Source organism: Nyctereutes procyonoides, unplaced genomic scaffold (assembly GCF_905146905.1).
Source record: "Nyctereutes procyonoides isolate TBG_1078 unplaced genomic scaffold, NYPRO_anot_genome, whole genome shotgun sequence".
In the NCBI taxonomy this organism is placed as follows: domain Eukaryota; kingdom Metazoa; phylum Chordata; class Mammalia; order Carnivora; family Canidae; genus Nyctereutes; species Nyctereutes procyonoides.
This window is the reverse complement of record NW_026575037.1, coordinates 5,900,375-5,925,888: the sequence shown is the minus strand read 5'-3', so window position 1 is coordinate 5,925,888 and position 25,514 is coordinate 5,900,375. Positions and strand designations below refer to the sequence as shown.

The 25,514-nt window shown below is 39.2% G+C and overlaps 1 protein-coding gene across 5 annotated transcripts in view; it reads right to left on the bottom strand.

Annotated features, from left to right (window-relative positions):
* The window catches only part of RASAL2 (RAS protein activator like 2), a 353,302-nt gene that overhangs the window by 7,225 nt on the left and 320,563 nt on the right, over positions 1-25,514 (bottom strand). For 3 of the 5 annotated variants that reach the window (XM_055319253.1, XM_055319256.1, XM_055319257.1), the window contains 8 exons: positions 21,829-21,973; positions 20,925-21,161; positions 19,051-19,252; positions 16,709-16,908; positions 15,066-15,927; positions 7,263-7,397; positions 5,398-5,600; positions 3,920-4,007 (listed from right to left, as the gene is read on the bottom strand). In XM_055319253.1, the coding sequence (XP_055175228.1) occupies positions 3,920-4,007; positions 5,398-5,600; positions 7,263-7,397; positions 15,066-15,927; positions 16,709-16,908; positions 19,051-19,252; positions 20,925-21,161; positions 21,829-21,973 (2,072 nt within the window). Of the gene's footprint in view, positions 1-485; positions 940-3,919; positions 4,008-5,397; positions 5,601-7,262; positions 7,398-15,065; positions 15,928-16,708; positions 16,909-19,050; positions 19,253-20,924; positions 21,162-21,828; positions 21,974-25,514 lie in introns of those variants that run through there. The other 2 variants (XM_055319255.1, XM_055319254.1) reach the window with 2 other exon arrangements.

Below are 25,514 nucleotides of genomic sequence, written 5' to 3'. Positions count from 1 at the left end.
TAGCAGTTTCAAAAGTATGAGAAAAACCTCTTGTTATTAGCATTAAAAAAAAAAAAGTCCTCCTTTTCCCTGATGAAGGTCCCAGGTGGTAACATACATAAAATCAGCATTACTTGGTAAGCATTCATCTAGTATAAATGCTTTTTATTTTGGGAGAGTAACTCATTTTAAAGGTTGGCATAATTCAATGAAAGAAAGATCTCTGAGGCTTAAAAAAACAGTAATTAAAAAAATCATAGCCAATGGAGTTTACTGGGATAACAAGTATAGATCTTTAAAAAGCTGGTAGGTTAAGGACTGGGCAGTGGTTCTCAGGAGACAAGGAGTAGGGGCCAATGATGATGTTTGCCCCCCTGGTTAAGAATAGTCTCTGAACAGAGTAACTAGTAATATCTTAAAATGATTAAAAAAGAAATTTCAGCATTAGGATAAATTATAAAGGCCCAACACAAAGGAATGTAGGATTCTTCAGGTTTATCCAAAAAATTTTTTTTAGCATTTTTAAAAAGTTGTTTGATTCTTAAAGGGTCAAAAAAGAAGGCTAAGAATGATTGCAATGATTTATTTCCTATAAGAGTAACAGCTGAAGCCAAATAACCCCCCTGCTGAACAGCTGAAAGTTTCCAAGTGGACAAATCCCCTTTTGTAATTCCCCCCACTGCCAACTTCTCAAAAATAAAACAAAAAGTAAAAGAAAAATAATCAAATAGGGACTTTTGAAAGTCAAGTTCAGTTGGCAAAAGATGCTCTGACATTTTGATTCTGCCTGGGTTGAGAGGCAAAGCAATCCACGCCCGACAGGAAGGATTTCCAGTGTGGGGAGTGCAGGAGCTGGAATGTGTAGGAGGCCAGTGTATCGGGCCAGGGCTGGGAACTGCTCAGCTAGAGAACGGACCGGGTTTACTTGCCTGTTTGAATAATCTCATCTCCATTTATGACCTGTAATTTAACACAGCGGAGATATCACTTGCAACAGTAACTAGGCAGCTGCTTGCTTCTCATAGGAGGAAGCCCTTCTCTGTTCTCCATCTGAGTCACATGGAGAGATCCTGGGGGGGTGAAAGTGGCACAGTCCCTGGTTTGATGCTTAAGAAATGTTCCCTTAATTCCATCACCAGGATCCCCACGGCTGTGCTACAAGGTTCAAGTCAGGTGGTTCTGTCCTGACCCATGAAATGTTCATCCTCCTGTAGTGCTAGTTAGAAAGTGGCTGACCGAGGCCAGGCCTCATAGCATAAACTCCAGGAGATCTAGAGGCTGACTTCAGGGACGAGTCTTGCCCATAGGGACATAGGACTGCTGACACAGATGAGAACAAGTTCATTGGGCACCGGACCTTTAGTGCTTTGGGAAATGTTGGGCTCAACTCTAATATAAGGAAAGCAACTGTATTTGTTTTAGAAATATTTTCCACTACCAGTGGCACCAAGGAAGATGCCAGAGACCTAAAAGTATGGGCTATCTCACTGAGAAGCTTTCACCCCAAACTTATGCACATTCTATTAAATGATGCCAGAAGGGCTGCTCTGCTCCATCAGACACTTATGATGTAAGATTAATCCCTACAAAAGAAAGGACCTGATATAAAAAGTCATTCCTTACAAAGGATGCCCAAAGATGTTCAGTCTTTTGCTATAATAAGATTTTAATGTATCAGTAAGACAATAGCTGGAATTGGAGGTTATAATCTTTTTTTAAAAATTAGCTTTCGTGTTTATGATTTGTGCTATACACATGGTACAGTGGGTTTCAAAATGTGATCTAGTGGATTCTCCAAGTATTCTCAGGGACCCATGGTGGGCCTCTGGTAGAAAGTATGCAGTACAGTAATGCTTGTTTGAAAAGGTAATTTACTACAGTTGGCTAGCTTCAGGATGATTTCATCCATGAGCTGACAGTGGTCCTTGCTGGTAATGGTCAGTATGAGTAGCTGGAAAGTGATCTATGGAAGGCTCCTCTGTTTTGACCAAAATAGTCCACGGAATCCAAGCATTTGAAAACCACTGTCTTGAGGTATGGACCCAAAATGTCTAGTTTAGCCAGACCACCAGCTGACGCTGACTAATGATCTGAGGATCACATTTCACCCATCCCTGAGCAGCGACAGCCTCCTGGTTAAATGAGAGAAGGTCTTCACTTTCCAGAGCTTTTGAGGCCTGATAGATCCTATTCCCTTCCTTGTTTTCACCAGCCATGCCTGACTCCTGCTTCACACACAGTTGTCTTGCCCTCGATGTCAAGACAGGGAGTGGGAGTGGGTAGAAATCGTCAGAAGCTAATGAGGCTGTCTTGACAAGCAACCGAGAAAAAGGAAATGCTCTATGCACAGATCCACAATTGTGACACACTCAAGCTTCCTCTGCTTAAGATTGACACAGTTTTAGACCAGCTGGAATTTTAAAAATGGTCTGCTTTATCTCATCAGAACCAAAATCTCTCCCAGTGTGGTTATTAATAGAACTCTTCCTGCATTATTTTGTCACACTGAAAATCCACGAAGCGGAAACTTATTAACAGTGGTTTTCCTGACTAAATTGCTTTCTGTATCCAGGCTATATCTCCAAAGGCTCTGGGGTGAATTTTTACAGTATGTACAGCAAGACAGCCTTGTCTCCACTACCCCTTCTTCACCCACCCTGGGGACACCTAGAAAGGTTTAAAAAAAGGACCAAGTCAGATAATTACAGCAGACCTTTCTTCTGATTCTTATGAGGTCCAAATATCCAGAAACTACAGAGTCGAAAATATTCCAGGAGCGACGCTGATGAGAGCGTCACAGCTCACACTGGCTTCCACGCTGGGTGTGTCTGTGGAGCACGGGGCCCAGGAAACCTCCTTCCACTGCTCTGCTTTCAGCCTCACTCCCAACTCCTCTGAAAAATAAACCCCATCCCACATTAACCCTGTCAGGAAACTAGACAGGGGGTGTTAAGTGCATGCTTAAGAATTCTGGGAGCTCCGACATAGACGGTCCCCTGGCTGATATGCAGAGAGGAGAGTAGAACATAAAAGTCCTTGCTCCCAGTTTTATTTCATAGCTTAGGAATATGATTAAGGTCTTTAAAGGTGAGAAATGTAAACCGTATGGGCTGGTTGTCTTCAGGAAGGGGATATATTTGGTGACTAGACCAGCCACTCTATCAAAACCACATCTGCCTTTTGTTATTTGTTTTGTTCTAAAAAATACAACCATATTTTGCAATGATAAAATGAAACCCAAATCGGTGATGTCTCCTGCTTCCTGGATTTTGCTCTGATCACTGATGTGCCCCTGTGAGGTGCTCTTGGCAGGCACCCCACCATTAGTGTCAGAGGTATAAGCTATAAGCTATGCTGAGCAGGGGCCCAGGTTCTGATTTCATCAGGGCTAAGAGGCTCTCTAAGCACAGTGCCAATAAAGAAGGGCAGCCACGCAAATCCCAGGCATCACCATCAAACCCTGAACCAAAAGAACAGCAAGGAAAGGTACCTTCCACAACCCTGTTTTTCCCTAGTATGTGGGGCTAGAGGTCGACGGCACAGTGAACGTGACTAACAAGACCGTGAACATCACAGCCAAGCAATGGTCAGTGGAGGTCACAAGCCAGACACATGCGGTGTACTTTTCACAGGTACCTAGAGAATGCCCTCCTTTCCGTAAGGAAAGAAGGAAACCCCATCATGCACTAGGTTGAGATTTGTCAAGCAACTGCACTGAGCACACTAGTACTTTGCTGGGTTAACAGACTTGTCACCAATAAAAGAAAGGAAAATTAATACAGGTCACATAGAAACTCTTTTAATCTTCAAAAGGTAATGCTGCGAACTTTCCAATGACCCATTTTGCAGTACATGCCTTGGCATTTCCAAAGGTCAGAAGTCAGGAAATTGAACAGTTATTATGAACAAGTGCTTTCTACCAGATTCAAGGCCTGCTCACCTGTGCATCGATTATTTTTTGCTTTGCATCAATAACTGCTTGCATCTCAGCATGATCCTTCTTCAGTTCCTCTTCCACAGCCATCAGCCTAGAACGTGGCAGCAAGGAGACAGTGAGGATGTCAAAGAGAGGCCAGCTGATGTAGGGGACAAGAAACCCAACTTGGCAGAGTCCACATTTCCATTCCTTCCCAACAAGAGGTCCATAATCACGGTTGCTTTCTTCTTTCCCACCTTGGAAGGAGACATCTAAGGCTGACCTCTCTGCCTGAGACTAGATCCCATGCATTTTTATCTCCTCTGGGACAGAATCCCCATAGTCATTTCCTCCCTCTCCTCTGTCAGATTCTAACCCCGGCCCAGCTTATTTCATTGTAAACTACCAAGCCAACCAGAAGAAAACAAACAACTCTCTTAATCTCAAGTTCCCTGGGACACCTGGGTGGCTAGTGGTTGAGCGCCTGCCTTTGGCCCAGGTCGTCCTGGGATCGAGTCCTGCATTGGGGGCCCTGCATGAAGCTTGCTTCTTCCTCTGCCTGTGTCTCTGCCTCTGTCTTTCCATGTCTCTCATGAATAAATAAACTCTTTAAAAAAAAAAAATCTCAAGTTCCCTTGTGACAGCTGTTCCTTCTCTCCCTGCACAGCTGAGTTTCTCAGAATGTGCTACACTTAGTAGGCCTGCTTTCTTTCTCAGGCACTGTTCACATCTTAACCCACCGACACTGAACTCCACGAAATGGCTCGAAGACTGCTAACTCTCTCCATATTTCTGAAACAACAAACCCTTTCTGTCTTTATTTTGCTTGACCTCTCTGTATAGGATTTGACAATAGTGAAGCACAGTGGTTATGAGCGTGGGCTCTGGAGCCTGAATGCCTGCCTTCAAATCCTGGTTGCTCCACTAAGTGACCTTGGGCAGGTGACTTCATGGCTTTGGAACCTGTTTCTTTATTTGTAAAATGAAAAATGAAAATAATTCCTGCCTCCAAGGTTGGCATAAAGCATTTTATTTAGATCAAACCGATTATTATTTGTAAAGTGCCGGGGCCACAGTTAAGTGTTATGCAAGTGTTTGGTATAACTGACCCCTCCCTTAATCTCCCTTGACATCCTTGGCACTCTCTCTCTGGCCCTAAAGATATCCGTTGATAATGTCCTTCCATGTCTCTAGACTCATGAGAAACAAACTGACTCTTGGACATTGAATACTAAGACCTATCAATTGAGTTGCAACATTTTTACTTTTTCGAATTATGATGAAAGAGAAACAGGCTACTTCCATCTTCAAGGAAGGGTATGAAGGTGTCACATTTAGAAAATTTTAAGAGATACAGTCATTCACCATATCCACACGAAGTACCACAGAGCTAATGTAGAACTGAAGTGGCTTTTGCTGCCACTACTTCAGGATTCTTTAGATCATCTTTCAATCCCTTTGTGTCCTAACTGGCCCCCATCCACCACAGGTGATGGTCTGACCTGCTAATGATGCTTTTCATCTGGCTGTCCTTCTCCTCCTGCTGCCTGCGCAAGCGCTCCTCGCTGTCCTCCAGCCTGGCCTTGTATTCCAGCAGCAGCTTCTGCATCTGCTGCTCCTGCACCAGCAAGCGGCGCTCATATTCCTCAAGGCGCCGGCTGGACACTCTCAGGCGCTCCTTCAGTTTAGTAATTTCCTGCTCATACTAGAGCAGAAGAGAGGCATCAAAGACAAGGAGGGAAAAACTGGAGTTACATTGGTTTTGGAAATCAATGTGGTCGGATGCTGTCTGGACTGCTGTTCTATGTGCTGCTAATATTCTTAAAAATGATCGAAAGGTATGAATGGTAAAGGAGTTCTGTCCTCCCTCCCCCTAAAATCACATTTTTAATCTGAACTTGGCATTTTGAATCTATATTATTTATGTGTACCTCTTTCCACATTAAACTACCAGTTGCTGTAAGCCACAATCTGTATCAAATTGGGGCAGGAAAAAAAAAAAAAGATCAAGTACTTAGGAACCTGACAAATAACTTAAGCCAGTTGTCTACCAGAGATTTCTGTATCGTCACCTGTACTGTAGGACCTCTGACATCAGACTGCCATTCCTTCATTCTACTAGAATCAGCCCTTTAGAGAAGAAACAACATTTCTATAATGTTATGCTATCAGGTAAATAAAGAATCTGATGGCAAAGTAAGCTATTGCTGCTTTCTCCTCAATTATAAATGTGTAAAACATTCAGGTCACAAGCACTAAGCAAAAGCCCTACATATACTCCAGGGCTGATTAATAACTGTCTCTTGGCCCTTTTCATGACGTGGTTCATCTGCTCAATCTGGGACTGCTTACTGGAACATGTATGTTTTTCTCACTAAAGTTTGATATAAATATACATAAACCAAAGCTTTATATAATAAATTCTCACAAAAGCTTTATGTAATTCCATTGGTTACATAGCCCTTTCTTGTCCTAATACTGCAATAGTTGGGGTGTGAGTGCCTTGGAATGTCACATTTCTGGTGAGGTGAGGTGAGAAGTATAAGCTTTCTTGTAGATGGTCTACTTAAATTTATTACTAGTTCATGATAAATCTGTATGGTGCTTTGTAAAATGCAACTATTTTCACAGACTATCCCATTTCATTGACAATCAGGCAGTTAGCTTCTGCTTACCCACATCATGATACTAAACTACACTCATTAAGCCAATAGATCAAAGATGACAGTTTTCATGACAGTTTAAAAAGGTAGAATGCATCAATAAGCATATTTTAGGATCAAGCTAATAAGTAAGCAGAACTAGTTGTATGGTTGTTAATTAAATGAGAGAATGCCATCCATGATGGCAAAGTTCTTATTTGATAATCCTTTTTCTCCATGTCAACTTTTCTTTAAAACAAAACCGAAATAATAGATAATATCTGTTTACAAATCAATATAGGGCTAGGAGCTCTTTATGTAGAAAAAGCAAATAAGGGGGGAGGGGGGAGACAAAAATCATTAAATAGGACCTGGGAAGGAAGTCTGGTCCAAGGGTAATTTTGGCTTTGGTTGAAGACTAACAACCAGCTTACAGAAACACTAAATATTCCCCTTCAATGACTAGAAATTAATAGCAGAATGTTCTCCAATTTAAGATAACCTATAAAAAGAAAATTAACCCTTCCACTCCAGCCTGACCAATATTTTCTATTTTCACACAGAGACACTATTGACTTGAAATATACAGGTGTGTGGATGCTGGATAAAATAAGAGGTGGAGCGGAAACTGGGGAAGGGAAAGGCGTCATGTTATTGGCAAGACAGTCTTTCTGGTGGCCTATCACCGTGGGGGCAAAAAGTGAACAAAAACAGGCTAGTTCTACCTTCTCAGCATGCTTGGATTCATCTGGATTTTGCTCAGTCTCTTCCACATCCTCTTCATACTGTCCATTGTTCAACACCCAGGCTGCTGTCCTCTCTACTGGGGACATGGTGGCAGAGTCCACAGGTGACTGCACCTACAACAGAAACATTTATTAGCATTTCCCCAAACAGCTCATTCACTAGTTAGGTTTTGCAAAGGGAGTTACTCTTGGAGGACAAAACTGTGACCTAATAAATGCTCTCAGTTCTAACTAATAATTTATTAAAGATGGGGCTGGGGGTGGGCAGGAATGAGAATATCTGCTTGTGTAAGAATATACTATTCTGAATAGAAATTCCTATGCATCACATCTAAGAAAAGAAAGTAAAGGCCTTAAAATTGTTCACTAGTCCAGTGGTCCAATCACCAGTGAAATTACAATGATAAGAATGAGAGAAAAGGCGTGACACGATGGTTTACTGCTCAGCTGAGGAAATGGCTGTGTAAGACAGAGATGATCAGGAACCAACAAACTGATTAATGCTAAACAAACTCATGAGGTATCCATTTATTTATCAGAATGCCAAATCCTCAATTTTCACATCAATCATTTAGACAAAGAGAAAAAAGAGAAGTGCTGACTTCTTGATGGATTAAGGCCACTCTGAAATCTATATTTTAGACCAGTTTCTTCATGAATATAGGATCAAAACAATAGATATTGCATTAGTTTAAGGGATATTTTGATCCAGTTAGAATAGTCAGATAAGTTACCGTTTTCCAATACTGATATACTGTGTGGTAAGAATATCTTAAGTAGCAAACCTGGGATGCCTGGGTGGCTCAGTTGGTTGAGCAACTGCCTTTGACTCAGGTCATGATCTCAAGTCCTGGGATGGAGCCCTGAGTCGGGCTTCCTGCTCAGTGGGGAGTCTGCTTCTCCCTCTCCTGTGACCCATCTCCCTGCTCATGCTCTCTAATAAATAAATAAAATCTTAAAAAAAAAAAAAGTAGCAACGGTGCCACTTAAACTGTCCCTTAATCTCTTCAATACTCTTTTCTTAAACTACCGATTAGGGATATTACCACCATCACTGGTAACACTTATCCTGATATCTCATAGAATTGCAGGGACTGAGTGAGATACTGTGGGTTAAAGTTCTTTGGAAAGTACAAAGCTTGGATGTTATCATATTTATGTCTAGAAAACTGGTACTGGATATTATAATTTATATTAAGCTATGAACGTTAATGCTTTCTCTAAAAACAATGCTAGAAATATAAAACAAATTATTTTTCTCTTGTGTGCTTGAGAGAGAGAGAATGAAAGAGGTTGGGAGGGAGAGAGAGAGAAGGTAGGAGAGATCATAGCATTGTATGTGAGGTAACCTTCTTAGAATTAAAATAGATTTCTATTTTGAGGACCAATACTATGTAATCTCATAATTGGAGGGAATTTTCTCTTCCATGCAGAGCTATCTACCTTAAGATTACTTTTATGTCATTCTGGAATAGGATCCAGTTAAACTCTACATAGATAGATATTTTAGAAGAAGGGATTTTTTTTGATGACTTTGTGATTTAAAAAGACAAGATGAAAAATACTGGCTGCAGACACTAAAAGGTTATCAAAGATAGGTTGAGAGAAACTCTACAAAACACACGTATACAAGTCATAGAATGGTGTTTCTTAAGGGTGTGAAGCAGAACCTGGTTTGGCTGATTTGCTAACAGATTACAGATAGCAATAAATGGCATCACACCTGAAGCACACATAAGCAATTATTAATGGATGTCTAGAAGTTCCTCTTTTAAAGTCATTTCCTCCACTGTGTCAAGACATATAGACATGTCTTAAATTTCAAGATCTTTAGTTCTTAAAAGTCTATCTCCATCTCCACTCTGGTATCTAGGTGTGTTGTATACTTCATTCATTTGTGTACCATTTTATTATTTCTTTAATAACCATATTATCACTGATATATTATTTATTGTCTCTTTAAAACAACTTTTTCCAGTTAGCTGAGTCCTTATGCTAAGCAATAACATCAGTAAAATCATGAGTTTGAGGTTATATATATATTTATACATATTTTAATATTAATGGTTATATATTTTCTATTATGTGTTAAAATAATTATATGATTAATTAAATGAACATCTTGTATACGTAAATAATTTTGAGAATCAAACTTTGGAAATACTGGCCTATAGGATACAGTATCAACTATAAATGGAAGGTAGTAATTACCCACATCGGAAGTTGTTATGAGAAACAAATGAGTCAGCTTGTAAAAGCATTTGTAAACAGTAAGGTACTTTACACACACACACACACACACACACAAACACACACACACACTAGTTCTCCCCTACTGGATTTTAAAAGCAGAGAGCAAAAAACTGCTTCAGCATTGGCAGAGAAAAACAGTTTCACAAGAGGTTTAGGTTTTTATTTGATGTACATCTGAAAGAGAAAAGAATGTGGTTTTGAGTTTTAAAAAATTAATAAAAGGCCAATATTTAAAGGAGACCAATGCTTTTTAAATTTGATAATCTTATCACTTTAGCACATAGGGCACAAAAAAACTGCTTTTCTGTGAAACCAAGATTTTCTATTCAATAGTGGGTTGAGATAAAGCAGGTACTAAAACTGATAACTTTTACTATTTGGAATTTATTATTTCAAGGCAGCTAATTCAATAGCTTTCTGCTTTATGCAGTGTTTCTTAAAGGTGTGAAGCAGAACCTGGTTTGGCTGATTTGCTAGTAGATTACAGATATCAGTAAGTGGTATCACGCCTGAAGCACACATAAGCAATTATTAATGGATGTCTAGAAGTTCCTCTGATATGTTGCTTCAATGAACTTTCTTTCCCTATGATCTGTCATGGGGTAGCTATTTGAGTGCCTATAAATGCACTGTACACTATGGTTGCTCCTGAGAACACATGGAGGAGAGATCTTAGCCCTCAGAAACATATTAAGAGAACAATGTCAACTACAACAAGCACACTAGGCTTTTACTGTTAAGTGAAAAGCTGTAAAACCCAGAGCTGGGTCATTCCACTGGTGATGGTGGTGGGTACCATAGCCCCAGAATGATGAACAATGTCTAACAAATTAGAAGGGACTGTACGATAGAATTGGGCATTCAGGTCTACTCTTATTTTACTGGTTGAATCTGATTTTCAACCACTTCCTAATATATCTGAGCACTCTGCATGGCATATAGTAGGTGGTCAACAGCTGTTGAAAAAATATTAACTTTTCCTTGTATTCATGGTAAAACCTTCACAAAAGTATAAAGAACAGAAAAATAACATTGAGCAAATAAAAAATTATCAAAATAGAGGCGATTTTTTGGGTTTCTTTATTTTATAAACTATATATTGTCCCTTACATTTTTTTCTATTGGTCTCATGTGTGCTGGTCTTACTTCCCAACTAGATTGTCAATCCTTGATGCATGGCATCATATCATATAGTCTATTTTTATTTTTAAAGATTTTATTTACTTATTCATGAGAGACACAGAGAGAGGCACAGACATAGGCAGAAGGAGAAGCAGACTCCATTCAGGGAGCCCAATGTGGGACTCATCCTGGGACTCGATCCCAGGAGTCCAAGGTCACGCCTGGGCTGACGGCAGGCACTAAACCGCTGAGCCACCCAGGCGTCTTGATACAGTCTGTTTTTGAATGGTAGTGACAACATAATTGCACAACAGATGCTCAATAAAATATTATTCATTTATTAATACTCTGGTTCTCTTTAGAATTCAGTACTAGAGTATAATGCATTACTATGAGAAAGACATCATACGTTTTTTCTCTAATCCTTTGGAAGTACATCAAAGGCTTTTCTTCAATGATTATTCCATCTCCCTTACAAGCTGGCAAAAACAGCAAAATTTATTATCTCTGGTTTTTACTACTATTAGTTATTTAGGCATTATTATAAACAGCAAAATTTATTATCTCTAGTGTACAAAGAGATTGGGAAAAGAGGTTGGTAAGTGCTTCAAATTCCACTTTGCTTAGCTACAGCCTTAGGAATAAATACAGCCTATTTAGATCCACTGGCTTTCAAAGGTGGATCATTAAAGAAAAGGAAAGATGAAAAAGACAAAAAGAAAAGCAGTAGGAATTCCTACTAGGAATGTCTCCCCTTTGAGATAAAGGTGTGTAGGGTTTCTCTGGGAAAAATACTAATGCTTTAGGGTGAAAGGATCAGAGACAGCAGTTTGTCCGATCCTGTAATCCACTCATAGCCTATGTCCTCATAGCTAACACTGAGGACAATGGAGAAGCAGCCAGCTTCCTCTTCTTCGCTAGCTTTACTAGACATAAATAAAGCTTGTTGCTTTCAGCTTTTCCAAAGTCTAAGACAGTCCGGTTCTCATCACAAAGAGCACTTCTGCTGTCAACACCAAAGAAAGGGCTGGCTAAAGCAGTCAACTCTGAGGGTTCCTGAAGAGCTTAGGTAGGAGAGAGTTCAACACATCTACATGTGAAAACAGCACCATCTTTCCAACAGGTCTGCCAAAATTGAATTTATTTTAAAAGCCTCTTCAAGTTTGAATTTTTAAGGTTACGTAACATGCTCTATCTGAACACATACAGCTTAAGTACTATTACACACAAACAGTACATGCTGCACAAAAACCAAAATGGAGAGGAAAATGAGGGGGGAAAAATCCAAAAAGAGGCTGAAAAGGGTAAAAGAATTTGAAGGCAGTTTCCTGAAAGCAAAAACAAAAACATAAACAAAAAACAAACTCTCTTCTCTCTAGATTATTTTGCTAGGATTTTATTTCCTTCCTACTCAGTACGTATACATATACGAAGACTGAAGCCAGTAATGCTGCCAACAACGGGCACTCCTTTGTGCTGAGATACAGATGGAATTTGCAATAGGACAAAGCCACTGATAATTACAGACGCCTACAGAACAATCCCCACAAAGAAATCCTCTAGTTTTGGGGACAGAAGAATTCCCCAACACAATTTGCAATTACAATATGTAAAGGAATTTGCCAAAAATGTGCTGATTATGTAGAAATTCAGAGGCTTCATGGGAGAGGAGAAAAGCAAGAAACCAAAAGATAAGGAATAAAAAATAACAACATAAGTTTAAAAGAATAAGCCATCTGCATAGAAAAAGCCAATGTAGAAAAACCAGAAACTTGAGCAATAAAAATACATGATTTATGCTTTAACTGATATGATTGTGGCACTACCAGCAAAGGTAGGAACAAAGATGAATATTTAAAGCTGCGCTAGGCCATCTCACTGCGTTTGTCCTCAATTCGTGCCAATGTAATATAGATGGATTCCAATTCATTGATGGTGTGGCACAAAACATTTTTAAACTGGTTGTTTGGAGACTGTATGTATTTCCTCCCTCCTGTCTATCGAGACAGTCTTCTATTCACCCATAGAAATATGTACTGCTCGTGTGATGGGTGCTATATTCTCCTACCTAAATGTTATAAATGACAGTTGGTTCCAGATGATCACGCAGAAGGCTATGTAATTTATAATACTTATAAGCCATCAATTTGAGTCACAGGCCCTGGGAACTGAGAATTTCATGACACAGGGGAATGGGTTACCATTCCTCTTTTCTGTCCAAGGCTGGGCCCCAGTCAGCTTCTGAAGAGTAGGCTGGAGTGCCCTTTCCACTATCCTGTCCATCTATGCCAATCTGATATTCTTCTCTACTCCCTGTCCCATCTTCACGGACCCCAGGCTACACTTAGCCCCCATAGCCCCCAAAGTGGATTTCTGCCTCCACACAGCACTCCATCTCTTTTTTTTTTTTTTTTTTTTAAAGGGTTGCCACTGAGGGCTTGTCTTTTTTTTTTTTTTTTTTTTTTTTTTTTTTTTTATGATAGTCACACAGAGAGAGAGAGAGAGAGAGAGAGGCAGAGACACAGGCAGAGGGAGAAGCAGGCTCCATGCACCGGGAGCCCGATGTGGGATTCGATCCCGGGTCTCCAGGATCGCGCCCTGGGCCAAAGGCAGGCGCCAAACTGCTGCGCCACCCAGGGTTCCCACAGCACTCCATCTCTAAAATTACTTATCTTTCTTTTCTCCTCCCAATAAACACTCAATTCTCTGAAAGTAGTTGATCTTAATTGGAAGCTAGCATAAAAGCAACGTGTGAAAATGATCACAATAAAGTGTGAATGACTGAATGATCATATTCTGACACATGAATTAAATGTATATATATATGACATAAAATGACATACATATGAAAGATTTCATTATACGTAATCTTTCTTTTCCTTATTAAATCAAATGAATTGGGGGAGTGCCTGGGTGGCTTCATGGGTTAAGCAGCCTACTCTTGGTTTCAGCTCAGGTTATGGTCTCAGGGTCCTGGGATTGAGCCCTTTGTTGAGCTCCATCCTCAGCAGACAGTCTGCTCAAGGACTTGCCCTTCTCCCACTCACACTCACATCCCATCTCCCTCTCTCATTCTAACAAACAAATAAATCTTTTAAAAAAAAATCAAATGAATTGGGGATATTTGGGAAAATATAAATAAAATGAAAATGAAAAATTTAAGACTGAAGGAATTTCTCTGGAAAGAACGACCAAGTAGAGGAGGTTCTGCCCAGGAAGTGGGCTGTGGGAAAGGGTCTAAGTTAGTCAAGCTTTTCATCTCTTCCTCTACCTCCACATCCCAGGATTCTGTCAGTGTCCTAATTTTTTTTTTTTTTAACAGTAACTATTAGATATGGGGCAAGGCCTCTGATCACAGCAGAGCGGAGGCAGAAGCAGCCAAATCAGTAAATGCCTACCTATAAAAAGCAAATATATTAAAAAGATGCACTGGGGTTTTATTGGTCTTCTCTGACTAGTGGTTTTGCTGACAAAAGGATCTGTCATAGAACTCTTTCAATCGCAAAGCTCCCAAGTATGATTAGGTTTCAAGAAAAGGTCAGCAAACACAAAGGAGAAAAATCATCAGTTGAAAGATATTAAATGCATACATATACATGTATTCCTCAGGTTATTAGATTGTTTCAAAAAGTAAAATATGTATTGGTGCCTCAAAATGTAGTATGTAGGGAAGAAAATGATTAAATCCTTGGGAAAACTTTTGTCATGAAGAAAAATCTGGAAATCTTAAGACTGGTTGTGACCCTGGCTGGGCTTACCCATGCAAATAGAAATATAAGGGATTTGCAAATGAGAATATTTGTCAACCACCTGTGTTTCTATCTTTTTACCTGTCTCCTTCACTTTGCCTTTATAGGTGCTCAGGTGCTATTTTTCTAGCCATTTCCAGGAAAAGGCACATGAGACTTGTTATTTCCAGAAGGAGGTGGGGGATGAAGTAGAGAGCAGTTACATTAAGCCCTTGGCTCAGAATGACAAAGCTTATTCTGGAAATGTTAAGGTAAAAAAAAATTAAGGCAGATTAATGTCCAGATTCCCTAAATACATTCTAGTTGATCTGGCCTACAGGTTTCATAGTTTATGTGTTCTAATTATTCATTCAACACTGATCTGTTCTTAGTGCAAAGCGAGGTGGCGGCTCAGCTGCTTGAAGAGAAGGAAAAGCCTTCGGCCTGGTTGTTAGTCTCCTGAGGGTAATGAGTCAAGCTTCTTTCGTTCTTCTGCCTCTTCTAGCCAGAAGCCTCCCAAACATTTCATTTCTTCTTCCCATTTAAAATAAAATATTTTTCTGTAGGAACCTTGCTAGCAATTGGATTTCCTAATATATATATTTTTATGTATAAAGAAGCAGGGACACAGGTAGATCAATGGAGGCCAGACCCCTCCCGCCCCTGCCCCCATCCCTACCTGCTGTGTCTGTTGTCTCTGGATCGCTCTCACTTTGGGAACGGGGCTCTCTCTGGAGGAAGAGGACTGCTGCCTGGACCGGCTCCCATTCTGCACAGGTTCAGCCACCAGGGCCGCAGAGGCCACCGACATGCTCCCCGTGCTACGTAAGGAAGCACTGTGTGGCAAGGACGGCGGGGCTTTGGCTCGGGCACCTAACCCAGCCTGGTCCATTTTCCGGATCTGGGCCTGCCCGGTACTATTCTGCCGCGGCAGAGCAAGAGGTATGTGTCTGTCTGGTACAGTGTGCCGCCTGGAGAAATCCTCGCTCTGCGTGCTACGTTTGGTGAAATCTTCCATGCTGCTATTGCTGGGCCCACTGAGTTTGAAATCTTCACTGTTACTTTGGCTTCTGGAACTGGCAGTGCTTAGATTCTCCAAACTAGAATCCACAGAGGCCTTTGGCATTGCTGGGATTGGGTTATTGAGGTGATAGACAGGGTTCTGGAATGACAGGGGCTGGAGGCTGCCTGGCTGGTTCAAGGCTGGGTGCAAGGGCCTTCGCACTTGGGGTGCACTCTGGGGAGTGCTCTGGGTTTCCCGCAGTTGTTTGATACTGGCCACCTGGGTTATGGAAAGCTGGCTTCCAGTTAAGCGCATAGGCACATCAAGCATGATAGATGCATGCTCTACTTGAGCAGCGTGAGTGTCCTGAAGGTCCATGAGGGAGATGCTCCGACCGTTAGGAAGGCTACTTTCCTTTTCATCCTTTTCAGAATAGGTCATGCTCTGGGAGGAGGCCTGCTGAACCAGCAATAACGTTTTCCCTCTGAAATAGCCATCTGTGTTGTCCTGGCTTGGAGATTTTAGTTTATGCAAATCACTGTGGAAAAAGAGGACCCTTAATTACTCTTGAGATAAATTCAAAATAGTTAGGATTTCTCAACCCAGGGATATCAACATTTCTGAAGGCTCAGAGGCCCAATGTAGATACTTATGTCAGTTTCTAAACTCAAATTTCATCATTACAATTCCTAAAAATACAACATTTTTAGTTTCTCTCCAAAGGTGGGGAATAACACTGTGTATACCCCTCCATCACTGTCTTTGATTTTTACTAGAATTCCAATCATTTCCTAGCTAGGTCCTAAACCCTCCTGAGGTATTCCAACTCACTGTTAATTGGTTCTGTCTAAACCTTCAAGAGGAGGGAACAGTGCCACATGTTCAACCAAAAGGTCCTTGCTAAAGGCCCAAGTCTTGCCAATCCAGAAAAGAGAGTCAGTCTAGGCATCAACATTGCATTGACCTATCCAGCTGACATAGCCAGCTATAAAATGATGTTAACTGAGGTTCTCCAGAATTTTGAGTTCTATAATAAATGAAAATATAAACATCATAGAGCCCTTAATCTTCCCTTAAGCTGGACCTAGGTTTTTTTTTTTTAATGTTTATTATAATTCTACAATAACACTCTAGAAAATCAGTATCCTAGATCTTGTGTTCTATTATAACAAACAATTGGATTTATCTCCAGTCAGATGATTCTTTCCAATTGATCATGACTTTTAGGTTATAAATTCAACAAATGACTTAAATAGATTTCTGCCAAATCTCTAAGCATTGTCTCTCTGAGATGCTAGTTTCGATTCTCTCTTACATACCTGTCAGTGGGGTCTTCAAATATTTTCTGCAGCCCAGAGGAGAGGCTTCCACTGACATTTGGACTGGAGTTATGCTCAGTGAAGCGTCTCAGTTGCTGTTGTATTGGTGTAGGATTAGTTAGAGACTTGGTAATATCAGCAAGAACTCGAGGGAGCGGTCCCAATTTTGCCACGGTCGCCTGTAGGAAGGAATTTTCACCCTAATTGGATAATAAGCATTGCGACATCCACCAACGATTGTTTTTGGGAAAACGATGCCCATTGATGGAGGGGTGTAGGTTGGAGGGAAGGGTAGGTGTTTGCATATGGGAGTGGCAGGTTCATAATGCATTGTTATGGAGCAGCAGAACCATGGCGTCGAGATGAATGGAGGAGGCGAAACAAGGTGCAGCAGACATTGAGGAAAGAAAGGAAATAGAAATTAGGATTATGCAAATAAAAATTAAAAGACATGCTCAAAACAACCAAACTATTGCCATTCCAACTAAAATAGGCATGCAAAGCAAACTAAATCTTTGGGAGGCTAGTAGATCAAGGGAAGGGAGGGTAGGGGAAGAACCAAACACCTTCTAACCAAAGGACTTCAAGACCAGAGGATTGGCTAGTGTGATGAAACTTCCAAAGAAAAGGCATCGTGTGAGAAAAGAAATGCATGCCAACATACAAGGTGTTGCATTCAGGGGTCCAGAGCACTGCAGGGCACACAGGTGATATTGCCATCCACTATCCCATTTACTTTTGGGAACTCTGACCTATCCCATTTACTTTTGGGAACTCTGACCTACTGTCAACTGGGTTTGCATTAGTAAGACAATCTTGTTTTAAGCAGCAAAATCAGGTAAACTCTCAACGAGATGTGTCTAAGGTTTACTCCTGGTTCCCAGGACCAAACACAGATTTACAAGGAGAAGGCATGTTTACATAGCAAGGCCTGTTAAAAAGATCTTGACCCTAAATCAACCAGGCCTATTTTACAAGGTTTCTATATCTGCATCCCATTGATGCGGTTACTTGACAAAGAGTCACTTTTTAGTATTGGCTTTATCCATCTCAATCATTTTTTTCTTTGGGGAATTCTTATTTTCATGGAGTCTTATGGGACCCCTTAACTCTAGGGCAGTTTTACACAGCTGCGTCTGGGTCCCCTGTGTCTTCTCCACAACCGAGACTATTCAACTCTGCTCAGACGGGTAGAGTAGTCGCTCAAATGCTACCCAAAGAAGAGTCTTTTACTTGCTCAACTTTCTTGAACCCTGATTCATATTCAAGGAATGTATGCTCAGCACAGCTCCAACTCCAAATCTAGCTAGCAATGCTACAAGTGAAGAAGGGGTCCTCAAGAGCACAAAACAGTTTATTATTTTACAAGTGGCAGGACACCCTACCACTTATATTGCCTCAGGAAAGTGGTCTTTATTAATAGGTTTTACTACCCCCATTTTATTGGTACAACATTGTTAAGGATAATAGGAAAATGGAGGGAAACAAATACATTCTAATCACAAAAAACCTTTGTCTTTTGAAGTCATTCTAACATACCACCACATCTATTTATGAAGTACCTGTAGCAAACAAAAATATCAATAAATAATTATTGTGGTAAACCTAGCTAAAGTCTAAGACTACTTTCCATTACAAACTCTATTTCTCTTTGAAAAATTCCAGAGGGAAGAAAATGATTGGCATGGTATATATTTAGTTATTAATATAATTTTTAGCTTATACTCAGAAAATAAATGATTAAAAGTACTATTTTCTGCTTTTAAAATTCACAACTGTAGAGAAAGAAAACATCAGAATTTTCAGGTCCCATGTAACTCAGTAGTACTAATAGTTATATTGAACTCTCTGACTTATATAACAAAAAAAGTCTCAGGAGTAAAACAAATTAAACATGATAGTCTCAGCATTTTTCTAAGTCCACACTTTTGTTAGAATTATTAGATGAGGTTTCATCATCTCATCCTGCTATACATGAATAAATCTGCGTCTAGCAATGTTTGATGTTAGTTTCTAGGCAAGTTTTTAGACATGTTCTATACAATGTCCTATATAACGTTCTAAACATATGATTATTTATAGAAATATATATGCCATTAATTCAGTGAATTACTTAAAAATATAGATTAATAACTTCATGGCTTTCTAGAATTTCTTGGTTTGTAGGGAAACCATATTTTACTCAGAATTGGTAACTATTTACTCCCAGGCTTCTAGCACAAAAGGTTGCTTTTGATCAGCAGAAAGCATGAATGCTGTCACTCTGTGGATACTCTTCAGAATTCAGGTACATTAAGGTTCTCTAACTCCCAATCTCCCATTATGCTTCCAGCCTACTTTACCTTATCAAGCTGGGAAACTACTTCCCATAGTAAGGAATGCAAGACTGAAAGCTCGCGGCCCAGATCAATGTAACCGTCAAAGCCTGGGGTGTTTGAGATGGTGTCCGGATTAGAGATTTCCAAAAGAAAGCGCTTCATTCCACCCCATTCATGTTCTAAAAAATCATTCATAAATGCCATATATTCTTCTTTGTTACCAAACCTGAAACAAAGGGAGAGAAAATGGGAAAGGACATATTCAGGAAAAGAGATGTTTGAGTTTACTTTACAATGAGCTTTAAATTTTTTATTTTTATGTTAGGGAGGTAAGTGACTAATTTATAATCTCTTAAGTGATAAAGACTAAAACATACTTTCTTAATACTGATGTAAAACTCAAACACTCTGCATAGCTTTCTATTCTCTGTGGGCTATAGCTAAATCTTTTTTTTTTTCCTGGTATTTAAGGCTCTCTGTAAATAACCTTCATTTGCCTACCAAATGCTCATCAGTATAAACCTTCAATATTGCTAGCTTCTTCAGAGTCTCCCAAATATATCTGCTTCTCCAAGTCTTTGCTCATGCTATTTATTTTCGCTAGAGAAGAACTTCTCTTCTTTGTCTATCTAAATTCTAGGTACCTTCGGGACCTTGCTTAAGCCCAGAAAACTTCTTCCAAAATAACTAGAAATAATTTTTACTGGAATTAACTCAAATATGGATAAATATGTCTATTTCTGTGTTATCTCATAAATAGGATACAAAAAGTTAAAATAGTGCACTTCTAAAACGCCACTATTTATACCAGAAAACAATCTGTCTCATTCAAGTTCTAAATTCAAGTTCTAATTTCTTCCTTCAATACATTGCTAATCGAGAATTCTGTCTTTTTAGAAACAATGAAAAGTGGCAAAAGAAAGGTGTGAGTGGATACACTCTGCCATCCAAACATATCCGCTGTTTACATTTGAGTGCATTTTCTCCCCAAAGGTCTGCTAACTTCCTTTCAGAAAATTTTAAATGTATAGAAAAGTTGAAAGAATATACAACAAACAACCATATGCATTCATCTACATTAACCAACTGGTAACATTTTACCAAGTTTGCTTTCACTTTCTCTCTCCACACACTTTTTATTTTTTATTTTTTTTTTGCTGAACCATTTTAAACTAAGTTGCAGACATAAACTCTAAATACATTAGCACCTATTTCTCCAGAATAAGGAATATCTCTTACATAAACCCATGCCATTATCACACTAAAACTTTTTAAAAGCATCATCCATAAATCTTATATATTTCACATTTAATTGTCTCCAAAATGACTTTTATAGATTTTTTTCCAATTCAAATCTAGTTAAGATTCAAGCATTGCAGTGTTTTAAAACCTAGAACAGTCCCTCTCTATCTTCTCAATTTTTTATGGCATTGACTTTTTCTGAAGGGGCCAGGCCAATTGTTTTAGATAATGTAAACACTGAGTTTGTCAGGTGGTTTTTATACTTAGGTTTTTGTATTAACATATTTCTGGAATAATAGCATATGTATCTTCTAGTATCCTTCTTTTCTGCTAAAGTTTTTTTTTTCTGCTAAAGTTTTTAACAGCACTTTTCATTTAGTATAATTATATCTTCCTCATTTTCCATATTATTGGATATTTTTTGTGATCACTGGGGTGGCTGCAAATATTCTACTGAATGCACATACCACAGGCTACTTAATGGATTCCTTTATAAAGTGAATATTTAAGCTGTTTCTTTTCTCTTTATTTTTAATACCACTGCAATGAAAATCTTGTAATATGGGCAATGAGGCTCCCCAGCCCCATCCAAATTTTAGGTGTCACGTATTTTTTAAATGGTGTTTTTAAAAAGTGCTTATGGTAGTGACACCTACTTGGCAAAGTTAGCCAGGTTCTGAATGACCTTGGCAATCAGAGTCAGGGTGCGAGATGTACGGTCATCAGGATACTCTTGCATAAGGTTGAAGAGACTGGGAGACATGATGGCAGGGCACAGGAAACGGAGAAACAATGAGGCACTGATGAGCCGCTCACTGATGTCCTGTTTGCCACGGTTCAGGCACTGCTGCTTCCATGATGCAAACACTTCTTTCAACTCACGAGGGAAAACACTGGAAAAGAAAAATGACCAAACCTCTAAATATAAAAATACCATAACCAAAGGAAACACAAGTGATCCCACTCTGACCCACCACACCTCTGCTTTAGAGCCAGGCTAAGAGGAGAGCCTAGAGGAGAGAATCCTGCCTGATTCATGGCTCAGAGTTGGCGGAAAATTGACGAAAGTCCAGATGGAAACTGGGAACCCAAAGCTACAAAACTTAGGGATTAGTGTAAATTTACTTTTGCAAAGTAGGAAAATGGCATGAGGCTCCTGACTAAACCATCTGGTTTAAGAGAGCTTATCATAATCTCTCTAAAGAGTATTCATCAAAACTCTTCCAAAAGCTCACCAATTGATAGGGTTGGAACAATGCAAAAATCATTAACACAACTGTTTAATGCTAGTAAGTATTCCAGAAAGCCATTAAAGTACTTTTGGTATTAGAGGATGTGGTGCTAATATTCTGGGGAAATATTAACGTAGATAGTCAGTTCACAGGTCCTGCTGCTTACAATGGAGACTTGGATTTTAGAGAGGACTCTATTAGGGAAATCTTCCAACTTTCCCCTAAGCCCTTCCTTTGGTTGGGGAATGCTACAGTTAACATTGTGATGACTTTTACATGGAAAAATTTAAGTTCCATAAGCAGGGGCTGAAGCATTGACACTGCTCACCAGTAAGAGTTGATGATCTTGCAGAAAGCCAGCTCACAGCACATTTTCAGGTTGCTCTGATGGTCTATCAGTTCACTAGAGGAACACTTGCTGGGATCCACTTCACAGTTTTCATCTGACTCGTACAAAGCTTTGATGAACTCCCCTGTTTGAAGATGACAGTTAGTATAACCATGAATAGTGTCCTCCTGAATAGAATAAAAGGATTTAGGATTTCTGTCCTAAACTGTATAATGGGAATTTCTTTCTGAGACCTGACATGGAGGGCACAAAGGATTGTTATTCTTTTAGAACCCAAGCGATACCACTTCCCTCGTATCATGTTTATTTCCTCATCCTGGAAGTGGAAAAAGTATAATCACTAACATCACCATTACGGTATTTATTTATTTTTATTTTTTTAAAGATTTTATTTTTTATTTATTCATGAGAGACACAGAGCGCAAGAGGGAGGCAGAGACACAGGCAGAGGGAGAAGCAGGCCCCATGCAGGGAGCCCAATGCGGGACTCGATCCAGGGTCTCCAGGATCATACCCCGGCCTGCAGGTGGCACTAAACCGCTGCGCCACCAGGGCTGCCCCATTACGGTATTTATAAAAATAATAATAATACTTAAAACAATGATACAACCTTAAATCTATTATCTAAAACCACAAATATATCTTATTAGCAGGAATTCATTATTTGTTATATGGCCCTTCTACTAGGGTGAATGATATTATTTTAGAAGAAAAAAGAACCCAAGCTTGGTTGAATAGCCCACCTAAGCTGGTGCTGAACATAGATTCGAGTAAGGGTCTCTAGGCTTACTTCTTGTGAAGGAGACAGTAATTCAACATAGCACAAAGTCATATAAGAACAGTTTTTTTTTTAAAGATTTTATTTATTCATGAGACACACACACACACACACACACACACACACACACACACACAGAGGCAGAGACACAGGCAGAGGGAGAAGCAGGCTCTATGCAGGAAGCCCGACATGGGACTCGATCCTGGGCTTCCAGGATCAGGCCCTGGACCAAGGCAGTGCTTAACCGCTGAGCCACCAGGGCTGCCCAAGAATAGTTCTTTATATAATCTGTATATGCTTTTCCAAAAAAATTTAACTTAGAAGCACTGTTTGTATATCCCATCTTCTATAGAGATAAGTCTAGTATTCACTGAAAAAACAAATCCTTACCTTACTGGTTTATCCCCCACTGTACACTACACCTTGTGTATGTTCCTGTGTTCCATGTTTCATACAGTTTTATGCGTATTTGTTCGTATGTCTCATGTTCACATCTCTAGGATGAATACCCTTGGAGGTCAGGGGTCAACTTCTATTCATGTCGAATAGCTCCTAAAGCACTGTAGATGCTCAATAAATATTTATCAGAGATGATAGTATGTATTCTTGGGTTTTTGTAGGTCTAATGACAGAGAAGTAGATTTTGCAAAGATCCTTTCAACTCTGCTTCTATCTCTCGAGGTTCAGGCTAGTTCTAATAAATCTTATGGAAGTGAACAAAAATTTCTCCAAAATTCAGTAGCAGCAGCAGCAACATGAGGAACATTTTTTGTTAAAAGGTTAGTAGTGAGGTAAGCAGGTGATTACTTGGAGGAAAAATGCTTGGAGAATTGGAAATTAGTGCATGGAAAAAGTAAAGGTTTTTTTTTTTTTTTTTTTTTTTTAAAGTAAAGGTTTTGAAGCCAGACAGATCTAGGATCAAATCACTCAACCACCGAAGGGCCTTGAAAAGTCACTTAAATAAACTGAGTTTCAGCTGCCTTATTTGTAAGATGGTGTTAGTAACTCCCACCCTACAGAGCTGCAGTGAGGATCAGAAATGATGTGTGAATATAAAAGTATATAATGTGGCACCTTGCACTTGGTGAGGGATCCATACAATAAGTACAGATATGTACAACTATGCAACTGAAAAATGATTTTTCATAAAGTGAAGTGACCCCAACAAAAATATTTACCAGTTCCCACAGGATTTGTATTTGAAGTGTTCTCAATGTCCCTTGCACTATGTGCTTCCACATAATTTACCTCATTTAAAGAGTAGCTAAATTTAAAACTAACTCATCAATGTCAAATATTCCATATAAAAGTTGGCCCATCTCTAAATTTATATCATTAATATCCTTTTTATTTTTAAGATTTATTTATTTATTCATGAGAGACACAGACTGAGAGAGAGAGGCAGAGACATAGGCAGAGGGAGAAGCAGACTCCTCGCAGGAAGCCTGATGGCGGATCTCGATCCCAGATCCCAAGATCACGACCTAAGCTGAAGGCAGGCACCCAACTGCTGAGCCATCCAGGCGTCCCTATCATTAATATTCTGTTTAGTGACTTCCATGAGGCTTTATCTAGTCTAGGGAAACAATATTAAGGTTAGTAAATAACTGATTAATTTTCAGAATTGTTTTGTACTTTTTAAGAAGAGAGTCAAATAAATAATGCAAGAGTCCAGAAGTAAATTGTCTAAAGACTTTTTCTACCTGATTATGATGTATTTGAAATCCTCTAAAATTGAAAAAAATTTTCACTTTTGAAACTATAACCTGTCTGATAATGTGAAAAGGACTATAGTGAAAGGTGAACCTTTTACAGATTTGTACCTCAAAGCTGCTTACCTGATTAAAAATTGAAACAGATTCAGTAATTCATTTGCATTTGCTCTCTTGCCTTTGAAAAAGATCTGAGCCAAAGGGTACTTGCTACGTTGTTTATTTTAATTAATTAATTAATTAATTATTATTATTATTATTATTTTTTTGCCACATTGTTTAAATTTGAGTTTGTGCATAGTGTGTTCTATGGTGTGTCTTCTATGTAAATCATTAACTCATTACTATCTCACATTCAAATTAGGTGTGTAGAAATAAGTCAACAGATCTGGTCAGATTATTGCTAAAAAAAAAAATTTGCCTCTGTCGCCAATGATGGAAATCAAGCATTTTAAAGGCCTTTTCTAGATTTCATTGATGATATTTCCAGAACATTAACATATAAGCTGATTTCAGCCAGAAAGGTAAAAGGGGTTAACAGGTGGAAGCTTTTTTTTTTTTTTTTAAGATTTTATTTATTTATTTGAGAGACATAGTGAGGAGAGAAAGAGCATGAGGAAGGGGAAGAGGGAGAAGCAGGCACCCGGCTGAGTAGAGAGCCCACCGTGGGGCTCAATCCCAGGACCCTGAGATCATGACTTGAGCTGAAGGCAGATGCTTAACTGACTAAGCCCCGCAGTTGTGCCACATGGAAGCTTTAAGTCAAGTCTAAGTGAGGTGGGGTCTGTGCAGTAAATAATAATGCTTTAATCAAGATAAATGAATATTGTCAACATGACTGGCAACTTTTAATTAAATTTTCTCTGAGAATTCTTCAGGCAGCCTGGAAAAAGCATCTTTATTTTTTGCCCACAGTGAATGAAATATAACTATACTTTAATTATTCTGAGTGCTTGGATGTCCTTATTAATTTAATTTTTTGGTTTACTGAGACTTCACTGTGAAGCCTTTTTATATAATACTTATTATAAAACCTTCCCCAATTGTAGTATTAGAGGCTCCTGCCACACTAAGTACAGTTCATATGAAAATAACAATCTTTTTCAGGTAACGGAAAATGCTGCAGTTCTTAAGGGTGACTATTTGAAAAATCACATTACTATCTCAAATCATAT